We start from the raw sequence: 15,016 nt of genomic DNA, 5'->3' as shown, positions 1-15,016 counted from the left end.
CTGCCTTACCTTCCCTAGGCTGGGCTCAGGCTGTACAGCAGCATGCCCATCCTGTTTGTTTTTACTGCAGGGCTGGGGATGGGTCCCAGGGCTTCACGCTAGGCGAGCACTCTCCTATCGTACTGTATCCCTAGCTCAGCATCTTCATACAGCGTAGAGACAAAAGCAAGTGTCACTCTAGATCAGAGAAGTCAGAAGCCATTTCCAGACTTTAACTCGTGCTTTGCTGATGTTTCAGGAGTGGACTAGAGCAAGATGACATGAGAATTTTGTACAAATACCTCACCACCTCACTGTTCCCCAGGCACATGGAACCCGAGGTATGATTGCATTCTGTAGACGCACAGTGGACGGGGGAGGGGCGGGTGGGTGTGGTAAGCCGGGCACAGGACACCTCTGAGCTGCTTTATGTTGGCATATGATACTTAGCTGGGTATCGATCCGTCACACATGAAAGTGTGTGTCATCCTTCCTGTGCTTGCTGTGTTCAGCTGCAGTAGGCGGAACAGTTCATCAGGTAGGGAGAAAACTGGGTCTCAGATAGGGAGGGACAGGGATCCGGGAGAGCCCTAAGCCTGCAGTCTTCCTCTAGAAGTAGACGACATTGTGAGAAGGTGCCTTACGCCTGGCTTACTTGGCCACAACTGTACTTAACTCCCCAACTTTCCACGGAGAACATTAGACACCAGCATTTTTTTTTTTTTTTTTTTTTTGGTTTTTCGAGACAGGGTTTCTCTGTGTAGCCCTGGCTGTCCTGGAACTCACTCTGTAGTCCAGGCTGGCCTCGAACTCGGAAATCCGCCTGCCTCTGCCTCCTGAGTGCAGACACCAGCATTCTTAATTAGGTTGAAAGTGAAGTGTTCACAGCCTATACAATCGTTATTTTCCCTTGCTTTGATCATTTGCAAACTCCCCTTTCACCTTTATCCCATCTTCATTCTCTAGCTTTTCAAGCTTGATTTGCAACAATGGGACGTCCTCTCTGCTACACTCAGGGGTACTTGCTTGCATACACAAAGCCCTGGGTTCTAGCCTCAGCACCTCAAGAAAACAAACATTGAAAGAGAGGTTTAAGACGGGCTCCCTCCAGAACAAAGCTCTTTCCAGGCAGGTCGGACACAGCAGCCAGCAGCTGTTGAGCGCACTATGCACAGCAGCAGTTCCCAGTGCCCAGCACACCTGCCGTCCTCATAGCCTTAGGATCGAGTTGGCTACACTGTCTCACAGGAGGACATCAGCACCCTGCCAAGGTGCGAGATGTGTTAGCTTCTCATTGCTGACAGGTTTCCTGAGGAAAACAGCTCAGAGCAGAAAGCCTGGTTTGTCAGTCTCAGGTTTCAGACAAAGATCGGCTGCTCTGTGTGGCAGAGGCTGCCTACCTCGGTGGAGAAGCAGGGAGAGAGCAACCAGGATAGATCTGTCCTTCAGGGGTATGCCCCGTGACCTGCTGCCTTCAGCAGGAGCCCATCTCAACGAGTCCATTCATACTCAGCTTTGTAGTTGGCAGTGGATTTTGCCGTCCATAAGCTTGGCTCCACAAGGTCCAGTGACATGTCAGCAGCACTGCCAACTAAACCAGGTCCCTCACACAGGTCACCGAGGAACACTCTAGATTCAGACCATATACCTGTCCAACAAAAATGTGGCGGGGCCAGCACTGCTCTGCCTGGTATCCAAGCCTTTCTTATAAGCACGCCCTTCAAGGAGCTACTTCTGGTGCCTGTCAGCCTTTGACAGCTCGGTGCCACAGTAGAAGTTCTGTCCGTTACTTGATGACATGCCCGAAGAACACTGTAAGCACAGAGCTACAACCCAGCATGGCCATCTGAGCTCGTGCATGTGAGGTCTGTCACAGATTAATGGTGGGCTGTGTGTCCATCTCTGGGTACACTGTGCATTGAAGGTATTTTGAAGCTATATGCTAAAGCCAGAAGGGCACTGAACAGCTTTCAAAATTTATTTAGTTTTACATGCAGGGACTTTTGCCTGCATGCATCTCTGTTATCATGTGTGTGCAGTGCCTTAAGAGGCCAGAAGAGGGCACTTGGATCCTGTCCTCTGGGAGTAGACTTACAGGATGCTGTGAGCTGTCAGAGATGGATGCTGGATGCTGAGAATCAAACCCAGGACCTCTGGAAGGGCAGTCAGTGCTCTTATCTGCTGAGCCACTGCTCCAGCCCCTGAAACAATGTGTTTTCAGCAAAAACAAAACCAGATAAGCACAAGTCTTCCAGGGAACCTGGTGTCATGGCTAAAGATACACACTCTGACCCCAGACAAGCCTGGTGTTGATGTCTGCCATCTATGTCTAAGAGCCGCATCTGTGGGTGCATTTCTGTGACTCTGAGCTCCCACAGGGAGGGAATGGGAAGAAGACAGTAGTCTCCATGGGTCAGTGTGAAAGACATGAAGAGCCTTATGGAATTCAGTTATTGTAGTAGGTTGTGGGATTTAGGCTTAGAGTCATATTATTATAGTACCAGTTAAATTAGTCAGTTCTTTATATATTTTTGTACTATGCTTATTATCTTTTCTTTGAAAATTTCATACACGTGTGTCCATACCACCGTACTTATCTGTCCACTTCCCCAGGGCTCGCCAGGCCATTCCCTTCTGGTTCATGTCCGTTTTCATGATTGTCTTATTGCTTATACCTCTCCCCCTCCCATCTTCCAGCTCCTACATTCTTTACTCTCTCCCTCCGTTCGTGTCCCCTGAGCCTAGATGGGGTGGCAGAAGGTTGATGGGTGACCAGGTCTGATGCCGAGCACTCGCTCAGGCACTGTGCTCAGCGCTCTGACCTGGCTATCATGTCCCTGCCTTAAGCACTGCTCATGGTCGGAAAAGCTGCTCTGGCCAAGTCTATGGACAAACCCACACATTGTAAGAATGAGGTTTCCTTTATTTATTTTTTTCTGGGTGGCAAGGAATATAGGAAATAAGTGCAGCAAAATGGCTCGAGACCAACTAGCCAGTGGGAGTGCCGTTTGTCAAACTGAAAGTAAAAAAATAAAATGTGATTGTTGTCAATATTCATTTTGTTTGCAGTTGGCGGGAAGGGACTCCCCAGTAAGGGCAGAAATGCCTGGGAATCTCCAACACTATGGAAGGTAGGAGTCTGCTGCTCCGCTCACAGTGCTGGGCCTTGGCTCTGCTTACAATGCTGGGCCTCGGCTCACAGTGCTGGGCCTTGGCTTACAGTGCTGGGCCTCGGCTCTGCTTACAGTGCTGGGTCTCGCACCTCTTCTGCTAAAGATAAAGACGGGCACTGGATCGCCCTATGAGCAACGATCTGAAAGGGAGCCCTCGTTCCCAGTGACATCACATCACACTGTTGCTTTATGGAATTCTGATCTGGTGTTTACCAAATGGCATCTAGCCTCAGCAGAACATTGATAGCCTTTGACTGGGAATGCGTTTTGTTTTGTTATGTTTACCTCATTGAGTTGAGTCATCTCTGTGTTTACTTTTAAGATTTCTTACTGGACCCTTGAACCTTAATGATCCAGAAGCAAAATGCAGATTCCCCAAAATTTTTGTAAATACAGATGACACGTATGAAGAGCTCCATTTAATTGTTTATAAGGTAACGATCGTTCTCCCTCGTGTTACAGATGAAGGCTAAGGCACACCTCCTAAATATCTCTTGGGACAGGGTTACAAGTTCTGATTTGTGTAAAATTCAAAAAGGGTGTTCTCTGCAGCAGGGAGTTGCCTTTCAACCTTTTCAGGCAATTTTGCTACTAGTGAAAGAAGTCCTGTCTAGGGTGGGATTCAAGTGTCCAGAGTCTGAGGGCCACACCCAAGGCGTGAGAGGGCCTGCCTCAGAGCACAGATGCGTGGGTTGGTCGCACTTGAGCGAGCTCTGCTTCTGTGTTGTCTCACGGTGCCTGTAAGAATGGGTACATGTGTGTGGGCTGAGCTCCCTTTTCATTTGGAGGGAGGCTACTGTTCGCACAGTCTGACCTTCAACTTCTGTTTCCTAGTAGCTGGGACTGCAAATGTGTGCCACCATGCTTGGGTAGTATTTCTTCCTTACCCCCTACCTCCTCCCCTCACTCCCTCGACATTTCTCTTAAGGCAGTTGTGGTCCACAAAAGAAATACGTTTTAATTCAAAGGCTTAGAAACTATGTTTCAGGAAAATAGAAAGGATGTCACAGTCTGTGGGAATCCTTTGACTGTGTAGAGAGTAGACTGATTAAAAGCAATGCCTGAGAGAAATCCAAGAGTAGAGAAGGCTGCAGCCTAGGCTGTGAGGAGACAGGGCTGAGGCAGTGACCACCCGTTCTTCAGAACACACAGAAACCCCCAACTCAGAGTGGCCAGCAGCTAGGTGTGGGGAGTGGCTGTGGAAAGAGGGAGTAAGGGGGTGTTGTCCCCCTCTTCCTGTCCTTGCACACAGACAAGCCTGCAGCTGAGCCTGTGGGGCAGGGTGAAGCCTGAGCGTGGTTAACAACAAGTGACGAAGCCAGAGAGACCAGGGAGTGGGCCTCCGTGCCTGAGAAGCAGGCCGGCTCTTCCTTGAGTTCCACCTGCCTGGCGTGACTGCCTCCCTCACCTCCCTCAGCAGCATAAGGCTCTCTTATGCTCACGTATGACAGAACCAAACCAGAGCAAACCATCAGAACCGTACGAGTGCTGAAAGGGAGGAAATGGACTCTGGGACAGATGAGTGTTTAAAAAGAATTAGTGCACATGGAGCCGGGCCAGAGAGGCGGCTCCGCTGTATGAGCACTGACAGAGGACCTCAGGGTGACTTCCAGCACCCAGCTAGGTGCTCCAGGGGATCTGACATCCTCTTCTGACGTCTGTAGCCCCAGGTGCGTGTGTGGTGCATAGGCATACACACAGGCACCGTCAGTAAAAGCAGTGTGCGTTAGAGGAGCTGTGTGCATTCAGGTGAAGCAGGGTGGTGTGAGGGGGCCCAAGTAGGCCAAGTAATGGCTCGTGCCTATGGCCAGAGCACTCAGGAGGTCGAGGCAGGGATGTCAGAAGTTTGAGGTCAGCTCAGCATTTAGAGTGGGAGTGCCCCCCCAACCCCACATTACTGTAACCTCAGTTTAATTGAAACTTAATTTTTTTTTTTTTTTTGTATTGTGGGTGGGTGTAGTGGTGCATGCCTTTGATTCCAGCACCAGGGAGGCAGAGGCAGGTGAATCTAGGCCATCCTGGTCTACATAATGAGTTCCAAGCTCTAGCCAGAGCTACACAGTAAGACCCTGTCTCAAAAACATTGTGCTAAGATAAACACTATTAAGTTAGCACTATCTCTCTCAAGAACTCTGTCCTTTTTACAGTAACTCTCCATTCCTTACCTTGAAAATGCAGTGTGTGTGTGTGTGTGTGTGTCCTTTTTACAGTAACTCTCCATTCCTTACCTTGAAAATGCAGTGTGTGTGTGTGTGTGTGTGTGTGTGTGTAGCATGCACATCTTATTTAGAGTTTCTATTGCTGTCTTAAAACACAATGACCGGGGGCTGGAGAGATGGCTCAGCAGTTAAGAGCACTGACTGCTCTTCCGTAGATCCTGAGTTCAATTCCCAGCAACTACATGTTGGCTCACGACCCTCCATAATGAGATCTGATGCCCTCTTCTGGTGTGTCTGAAGACAGCTACAGTGTACTTACATATAATAATAAATAAATCTTTGGAGCAAACAGGGCCAGAGTGAGTAGATAGAGGTCCTGAGTTCAATTCCCAGCAACCACATGATGGCTCACAACCATCTGTATAGCTACAGTGTACTCATATACACAAATAAATAAATCTTTAAAATAAAAACAAAAACAGTGACTTTGGGGAGGAAGTTTATTTGAGTTTCCAGTTCTGTATCATCCAGTCCAGCGTTGCAAAGTTCAGGAGCCCCCAGGACTTTTTCACTTTAGACACCAACTGCTTTCTTGAAGTATTTCCAAGATGACCTTTAAGGCCAGTTGTTAACAGGAAAAGCAGAACTCAGAAAAGCAGATATACTCAAGGTACACTTGTCACGGTAAATGGCAGGGATGGAAGTCAGTCTAGGGCTGGAGAGTGAATAAGAGCGCTTGCTGTGCAAGAGCCAGGGCCTGGATTCAGGTCTCAGTACTGACCTGACAAGCCAGGCAAGGTCTCAAATGCATCTCTATCTCCAGCTCTAGGGATATAATGGGGAGTTCTGAGCAAAGACGGCTGCTAGATGCCAGTTTAGTTGAAAAACTGCAACAAACCCCCACTCCAGGGCCATGCCGTCCTCTGTGTCCATGCATGTGCACACCTGCCTGCACATGTGCATACAGCACACAGTCAAGAAGAGGTCTGTGCAGCAGGGTCTGGAAGTCAGCAGACTGGCACTCTTCAGACAGCACAGCTGATTGCTGCAGTGATGAGGGCATTGCACGGCAGCCATGCCCTCTAGGGAAGTTGTCTGGCCACCATGCCCAAGATTTTATCAGGGATTGGCCCTGGACACTCAGCTGGCCCCACATGCCTGCCCTTCCTCCCCGGCCCTGCATGTCAGCTGGTACTGAAGGACCCTGATGGATAGCCCTGTGGTTTGTTGTAGTTGGGATTTCTTTGAGTAGGTGTGAGGGTGAGGCCATCGTGCAATGATCTGGGCAGTGTTCTCCTGGTTTTGGAGGACTTGGAGAATTGGTGTTCAATCTTTTAAGTGTGGAATTCCCAGTGGAACTGTGTACGTGGGTGTTTCTGTGTGAGCATTTTTAAGTCGTATTTTAGTTCTTTTGAAGCCAGGTCTTGCTGCGGAGCTCCAGGTGTCCTGGAACTGTCTCTGAATGTAAGGCAAGCGCAGACATCCATGTGCCTCTAGAGGCCTCCCAAGTGCTGAGATTGGTGTGAGTCACTGCCTGTGACTGGGAGGGTTTGAATTGTGAGGTTTTTGGTGGTGGTCTGTCTTGTTTTTCTTTTTCTTCTTGAGGTTGCTTCTGTGGTTTGTACACTAATCTCAGAATTTATGGACTCCATGAAGTTAGCTCGATTGTTGGCACACAGGTGTTCACAGTACTGACAGTGTTGTTTTCCCTTCTTTGCCTGTGGAGCTGACAGCGATCTCGAGGTCTCTCTCTCCCTTTGATGGTTGATTCCCGTAATGAGCCTTTTGTCCTTTTGGACAGTCTAGCATATGAAGAGGCTTTTCAGTCTTGTGTTGGTTTTTCCCAAGAGGCAGCGTTGGCTTCCTGTGTGGTCTCTCTTCCCTGTGGAGTCCTTCCTGCTCTGGCTGGTAGTACCCCTTCCCACGGTTTGCTTCAGTTTCTGTTGGCTCTTTTTTCCAGGGACTGAGATGTGAGCTTAGGTTATCAGTTTTAGCTTTCTTCATATTGGTCATTTGCAGATATAAAGACTGTCAGTGTTCACAGGGGAGCTGTTGTCACGCTGTCTGTGTGGGTATGTGTTCACACGGGAGCTGTTGTCACACTGTCTGTGTGGGTATGTGTTCACACGGGAGCTGTTGTCACACTGTCTGTGTGGGTGTGTGTTCACACGGGAGCTGTTGTCACGCTGTCTGTGTGGGTGTGTGTTCACACGGGAGCTGTTGTCACGCTGTCTGTGTGGGTGTGTGTTCACACAGGAGCTGTTGTCACACTGTCTGTGTGGGTGCGTGTTCACACGGGAGCTGTTGTCACACTGTCTGTGTGGGTGCATGAGCACAGCTGCCTTTAGAGGCCAGAGGCGCCACGTTCTCCCGGAGCTGGAGTTTTGTGCTAGGAACTAAGCTCAGGTCCTCCCCAAGGGCAGTTGAGGACTGACCATCCCCTCAGACCCTATTTGCTTTCTTCTTTTAGACATGATGTCATGTAGCTCAGACTGACCTTGAATTTGCTCTGTAACTGAGACTGCCCTGGAATCCCTGATCCTGCTGCCTCTATCTGGTGTTACAAGTGTGCACCAGCATGCTTGGCAGTTTTAGCTTCATCCATGGTCTCGGTTGCTGTTACTTGCTAATGTCATAACTGCAGCCATCTGCTGGAGTCAGAGGAGGCAAGGTTGTAATGACGTGGTCTCTTCTTACATTGTTTAATGGAAAGTGTCAGGGTACACAGAGAGACTAGAACAGTGAAGTCTCAGGCAGCCAACGAAGGTGAATTCGTGAGATGCCAATCTTTTTATAAAGTTTTTGACAGGGTTTCTCTGAGTAGCCCTGGCTGCCCTGGAACTCATTCTGTAGACCAAGCTAGTCTTAAACTCAGAGATCACCTGCCTTAGCCTCCCGAGTGCTAAGATTAAAGGCCTGTGCCACCACCTCCCAGTTTAAGATGCCAGTCTGTCCCTTGTATTGTTTTATTTTGAGAGCATTTTAAGCTATGCCACTTCATTTGTAAACACTCCGTGTCTCTGAGCCATGAGGCCATGTGCTGTAGCCTAAGCACAGAGGCCCTGTGGAACCACTCACAGACTGTCCGTCTTTCCTTGTCAGCCACTGTGCTGTTTGCCTCCACACTGCCCTGCTCAGCACACCCTGTCTCCTTACAGTCGGTCTGTCGAGATGAGGACAGGCTCGCCACATTTGCTCACAGCGCTCACCCCTCTTCTCTACCAATTGTAATCTCTGGTTTGTCTCTCCACAGGCCATGAGTGCAGCCGTGTGCTTCATGATTGACGGTAGGTACCAGAGTGGGTCTGCTTCAGTCTGACTGGCTCAGCTCCCTGCAGCTTGCCAGGTCCTGTCCTTAATGGACAGTATGTTGTCACAAGCCACGGACAGGCTGTTTTACCCACTGCTCCCTGTCAGCATTCAAGTTCTTCTCAGTGGTGATCAGCAGGACCACCCCCTCCCTGAGCGCACTTGCTGCAGTGGGTGGGTGGGATGGTGCCTGCTCTCTAAGGACTCAGGGTTAAGTGAGGTGTGTCTGAGGGCAATCGAACAGCCCAGGACTCCATTAAATAAACACTCGGCCTTCTTAGCTGTTCCTAGGGCAGCCAGTTTGCCACTGGTTAAGGGGTGTGACGCTTCCCCTCACAGGGAAAGGCTCCATGTTAGCCAGACCAGCTCCAGCTCTGTCTTCCTGTTCAGTGTGGGAGGGGCGGGCTTCTGAGTGTTGGTTTTGTTCCCGACTGTCTTGATCTCATCTAGTTGGTCAGTAAGTTTTTCATTTGAATTGTGTCAAGTTCTGAGCAGTCATGTGAGCAGGAGCTGTTGGGCACCAAGGGTGGCAGGGCTGAGTGCTGTTTCTTTAACTCCTGCCAGCCTCCACGCCGCTCACACTGGATTTCTGCCGAAGACTGGACAGCATCGTTGGACCCCAGCTTACAGTGCTGGCATCTGACATCTGTGAGCAGTTTAATATCAACAAGAGGATCTCTGGGTTCGTACTCTGCTTCGGCTTTATTCTCACGGACTAAATGCTTATGGTACTGAAGGTGTCACAGTGTCAGCACTGCAGCATTTCCTCAAAATCTGGAAAGCTCTGTCCCCTCTGTGATGTACCCTAGGAGAGGGAAAGGTAGGTCCCGACCGGAATGTCCATTTCACTTCATGGAAGAGGCTGATGCAGCTCACTGTGGTTTTCACTGAGGCTGTGCCAAGTCTTACACGCACAGAGAGCTGCAGTCTCGTGGCCAGCACTGTACACAGCGCACACTCATTCCCAGCACTGGAGATAGAAGAACTGTTAGTCTCCTAAACCAGGGTCAGAGAGTGTTTTGTGCAACAGGACAGGTGGTGAATAAGTTGGACTTCATGGACAGTGGACTGTTATTTACAAGGATCTCATGTAGGGAAATACTTTATGGTTAAGAAGTAGACCTCGTCTCCTTGGGAAATTCTATCTTATTAGATATCACATGCTATTATTGTTTGAAGCATCGGTTACAGCTTACTGAGAATCTAGATTTGAGTGCCTAGCCACTGAAGATCAAGGCCTTTATATAGTCATTTAATTCCATGTATTTATTGTGTGTGTGTCTAGGTCAGAGAATGGTTTTCAAGAGTCGAGTCTCTCCCTTCATCATGTGGGCCCTGGGTTCTGACTCAGGTCTTCAGGCTTGGTGGTGCTTGCCTTTCTCTTTGGAGTCACCGTGCCACCCCTGCCATTCCGTTTTAGTTTGTGTATTTTCTGTTCGTGGGTCTCTTGGGTTTTGGTTTTGAGGCAAGGTCCCGTGAATTGAGACTGCCCTTCTGCACTCTGACAAGTGCCTGTGTGGTTGGGATAACTGCTCTTTCAGTGGTCGTCATCTCAATGTCATGTCTACCCAGGTCTGAAAAGGAGCCCCAGTTTAAGTTCATCTACTTCAACCACATGAATTTAGCAGAGAAAAGTACAATTCACATGAGGAAAACGCCCAGTGTGTCACTCACATCCGTCCACCCAGATCTAATGAAGATATTAGGGGACATCAACAGTGACTTTACCAGGTAATCCCAGCGACTTCTCAAAGTGGATGTTGTCTTTCTGAGAATAGATTTAAAGGAATTATACATATGTATATTTATATTTATCTTATTTGTTTGTTTACATGGGATTCACTGTATAGCCTAGTGGTACTTAAACTCAAGATCTCTCTGCCTCAGCCTTCTCAGGGCTGGGATTATAGACATATGCCTGCATGCCTAGCTAAATAATTTCCTTTAAACCAAGTGACCCAAAGCCCTTAAGAAGAGGCTGCTTCCACATCACACAATGTTGCCTTTCATCCGTGACTACTTAACCATTTATAACTACAACTTAGTATCGTTTCTTTCTTTCTATTTAAGATTTATTTACTTTATGTATATGAGTACACAGTAGCTGTACAGATGGTTGTGAGCCACCTTGTGGTTGCTGGGATTTGAACTCAGGACCTTCGGAAGAGCAGTCAGTGCTCTTAACCACTGAGCCAACTCTCCAGCCCCTTAGTACCATTTCTTGTTTTGAATTCTTTTTCTCTTCCCAGTCTAGCTGTGTACATAAAGCCATCCCACTCTGAAACTTTGTTACAGAGCAGATGAAGATGAAGAAATCATTGTGAAAGCCATGAGCGACTACTGGGTTGTTGGGAAGAAGTCTGACCAGCGGGAGCTGTACGTGATTCTCAATCAGAAGAATGCGAACCTGATCGAGGTCAATGGTAAGGGGACCTGGGACCTCAGGAGAACTTTAACGCCACGGATACTTCAAATAATCTTTTCCCTGGGTTAAGAAACTATAGAAGCTGCACATTGTGGTCATACCTGTATTTGCAGCTGAGGCAGGAGGATCAGGAGTTTACGTTCATCCTCAGCTACGAGTGAGTTTGAACTCAGCCTGGACTACAGGAGACCCTATCTCAAAAACAGTAAATATGGCCTGAGAAGTGGCCTAGTGGGTACCGGAGCGTGCTGCCAAGCTTGGTGACACACAGCATGTCCTCAGACCTCACGCATGCATACTGTCTCCCTCCATACACACACATGCACACACAAGGAAATAGGAAGTTCTTTAAAAGGGAAGTAACTTGGTGAGCTGCAGCAGCGGCTCCGGGTTAAGACGGAGGCTTAGTTCCAGCTCCCACACAGTGGCCTGCAGGCAGCTGTAGCCCCGTTCTCACGGATCCAATACTTGTCTGTCCTCTGACAGCATCGGGCACACGTGGTGATAGACATACATGCTGACAAAACACATAAAATACACATTAGAAAGCAAAAAAACAGGGACTGCAGAGACAGCTCCAAAGGCTCAGGGTGTCTGCTGCTCTTATGGGGACTCAAGTTTGGTTTCTAGACCACATGGGGCAGCTCATAACTGCCCCAGAAATCAAACAAACAAAAGCTCCTGGCCTTGGATCCCAGCTTTTCAAGAGGCAAGAGGGTGAGAACTTCAAAGTCTGCCTGGGCTATTAATGGAGTCTCTACCTTGAATACATGGTGGAGGAAAATGAGATGGGTGTCAGGGGTCTGTGAGGGATGTAGCCCACTGCTACACCTGCCGAGCATTAGTGAGGGCCTAACTCAGCCTCCAGTGCAAACAGAAACCAGAACAAAACCCCTAAGATCCAAGCAGATGCTTCCATTCTGTGTATTTCAGGTTTAAAGAAAACTTTATGCATATGGGTATTTTACCAGCATGTATGTCTGTGTCCCACCCACTTGTGCCTGGTCCCCGAGGAAGCCAGAAGGAGCTGCAGTTACTGACAGTTGTAGGCTGTCCTGTGGGTGCCGAGAACCAAATGGGGTCTTCTGTAAGAGTAGCAGGTGCTCCTAGCCGCTGAGCTGTGTTTCCAGTCCCTCATTAAATGCTTGTATTTCTCCTGTGAGGTGGGAAACTTAACAGTGCCTAAAAAAAAAGTGTTTTCTAAAGTGCTATGAAAAGAAAAATAAGCCGGGCGTGGTGGCACACTCCTTTAATCCCAGCACTTGGAAGGCAGAGGCAGGTGAATTTCTGAGTTCAAGGCCAGCCTGGTCTACAGAGTGAGTTCCAGGACAGCCAGGGCTACACAGAGAAACCTTGTCTCCAAAAATCAAAAAAAAAAAAAGAAAAGAAAAATAAATTCGCAAACAAGGCATAGCTGCACACTGTACAGATGTCCTTTTATAGCTGCACACTGCACAGCTGTCCTTTTATAGCTGCACACTGCACAGCTGTCCTTTTATAGCTGCACACTGCACAGCTGTCCTTTTATAGCTGCACACTGAACAGATGTCCTTTTATAGCTGCACACTGCACAGCTGTCCTTTTATAGCTGCACACTGCACAGCTGTCCTTTTATAGCTGCACACTGCACAGCTGTCCTTTTATAGCTGCACACTGCACAGCTGTCCTTTTATAGCTGCACACTGCACAGCTGTCCTTTTATAGCTGCACACTGCACAGCTGTCCTTTTATAGCTGCACATTGCACAGCTGTCCTTTTATAGCTGCACACTGCACAGATGTCCTTTTATAGCTGCACATTGCACAGCTGTCCTTTTATAGCTGCACACTGCACAGATGTCCTTTTATAGCTGCACACTGCACAGCTGTCCTTTTATAGCTGCACACTGCACAGCTGTCCTTTTATAGCTGCACACTGCACAGCTGTCCTTTTATAGCTACACACTGCACAGCTGTCCTTTTATAGCTGCATACTGCACAGCTGTCCTTTTATAGCTACACACTGCACAGCTGTCCTTTTATAGCTGCACACTGCACAGCTGTCCTTTTATAGCTGCACACTGCACAGCTGTCCTTTTATAGCTGCATACTGCACAGCTGTCCTTTTATAGCTGCACACTGCACAGCTGTCCTTTTATAGCTGCACACTGTACAAATGTCCTTTTATAGCTGCACACTGCACAGCTGTCCTTTTATAGCTGCACACTGCACAGCTGTCCTTTTATAGCTCCACACTGTCCTTTTATAGCTGCACACTGCACAGCTGTCCTTTTATAGCTGCACACTGCACAGCTGTCCTTTTATAGCTGCACACTGCACAGCTGTCCTTTTATAGCTGCACACTGCACAGCTGTCCTTTTATAGCTGCACACTGCACAGCTGTCCTTTTATAGCTACACACTGCACAGCTGTCCTTTTATAGCTGCATACTGCACAGCTGTCCTTTTATAGCTGCACACTGCACGGCTGTCCTTTTATAGCTGCACACTGTACAAATGTCCTTTTATAGATCCTGTGGTGAGAACCCTCCAGACTGCCAGGCTTACAGGGCACTTCCAGCTGCCACCATCTGCACATGGGCAGAAGAATGCAGTTTTTTTCTGCCTTCCCATCAGGGCGGGGTTGGTCTCCTTTCTGGACAGTGTTATCTAGCAGCTGCTTTATGGGTATTAATGAATGTTGTCCTGGAGAAAGGATAGCATTGTCCTCATGGGGTTGGGCTTCACCACTGCTCTCTGTGGCATTACGCTAACAGCAGGCAGAGGACATATCAGGTAGGGGACAAATCCCACCAAGCTCATCATAAGTGACATAGAGGATCTTACATCTGTTCTTTTGTTGGTTTGTTTGGGGTTTTTGTTTTGTGTTTTTGAGACAAGATCTTCCATCTGGCTGGCCTGAAAGTTGCTATGTGGGCCAGCCCAACCTTGAACTTACAGCCATTGTCCCACCTTTTCCTAACGTTGTGATTACAGGCAGCCTCACTGTGCCCAGCATTAGGACATTTCAGGTCTTCATTTGCATTAGTATTTGGGTACATGCAGAGATAAAATGGGAGTTTAGAGGGGTGGGCATGGAGCTCAGTGGTATAGCATTTGCCTGGCATACTCAAGGCCCTGGGCTCTCTACTTAGCACTACAGAAATTAAAATAGGTGGATTTATTTGATTGATAATCCAAGGTGATTATCTCTGGAAAACCCTTGATTGACATCTCAAGACTGTGGCCAGGGTTTTTGTACATCCATCCCGTCAGCTTCTCAGGAGCATTGCACTTCGAGTGCTGACCCACGAGGATCTCAGGCCCTCTGCAAACCAGTTCTTTTAGAACCAAAACAGTGGTACCCTAGTGTGTTGGGAAACATGGAGGTCTCAGGAGTTTGTGAGCTGTTTCTCTGACTGCCTTCTCTGTTGATTAATGATTTTGTTTTTACTGCTTACTCTTCTTAAGATAAAGTCAAAATCAATGCAGACATTTACTTATTTCCTACGTTTACCCCAAAGAACTGAAGGTGCTGACCGTAGCACGCAGCCCTCAAGGTCAGAAGCTATGCTCCTTGACACACTGTTTTCTGTTCTTTCTGCAGAAGAGGTGAAGAAACTGTGTGCCACACAGTTCAATAACATCTTCTTCTTGGATTGACTCCACTGGCTCAGCAGAACATCTTTAAAAACCTCAACAAACTTTTCGTTTACCATTACAACTTACTGGTCATGATAGTGACTGGGTTAGGGACATAGTAAAGCAATACCTGCTTGGAAGAAATCACATTTCTACTTGGTCTGATGATTCCCTGAGGTTTCTAGATGTTAAATATTTATGTGAAATTAATTAAATGTAGTCAGCTGAATACCATTCCATTCTGCTGACATTGTGTGGATATTTTACTGGAAAATAAGACTAATAAATTGTTAAAGTTTTTAAAAATCCTGGTTTCCTATTGAGTCTTGTGTTGCTGGCTGTTTTGACTGCA

At 47.9% G+C, this 15,016-nt stretch overlaps 1 protein-coding gene across 2 annotated transcripts in view; it reads left to right on the top strand.

Moving 5' to 3' along the window:
• Ccz1 (CCZ1 vacuolar protein trafficking and biogenesis associated) overlaps positions 1 to 14,970 on the top strand; it is a 28,205-nt gene extending 13,235 nt beyond the window's left edge. The window contains exons 8-15 of one of the 2 annotated variants that reach the window (XM_021162225.3): positions 239 to 320; positions 3,049 to 3,110; positions 3,475 to 3,586; positions 8,565 to 8,598; positions 9,185 to 9,302; positions 10,193 to 10,351; positions 10,916 to 11,043; positions 14,630 to 14,970. In XM_021162225.3, the coding sequence (XP_021017884.1) occupies positions 239 to 320; positions 3,049 to 3,110; positions 3,475 to 3,586; positions 8,565 to 8,598; positions 9,185 to 9,302; positions 10,193 to 10,351; positions 10,916 to 11,043; positions 14,630 to 14,685 (751 nt within the window). In that variant the 3' untranslated portion in view covers positions 14,686 to 14,970. The remainder of the gene's footprint in view (positions 1 to 238; positions 321 to 3,048; positions 3,111 to 3,474; positions 3,587 to 8,564; positions 8,599 to 9,184; positions 9,303 to 10,192; positions 10,352 to 10,915; positions 11,044 to 14,629) is intronic. The other variant, XM_085837415.1, reaches the window with a different exon arrangement.
• The last annotated feature ends 46 nt before the right edge of the window (positions 14,971 to 15,016 follow it).

The sequence above is a fragment of the Mus caroli genome, unplaced genomic scaffold (genome assembly GCF_978045245.1).
Source record: "Mus caroli unplaced genomic scaffold, Mus_caroli_1 scaffold_4, whole genome shotgun sequence".
Classification (NCBI taxonomy): Eukaryota; Metazoa; Chordata; class Mammalia; order Rodentia; family Muridae; genus Mus; species Mus caroli.
This window is presented reverse-complemented; position numbering and strand designations above follow the sequence as displayed.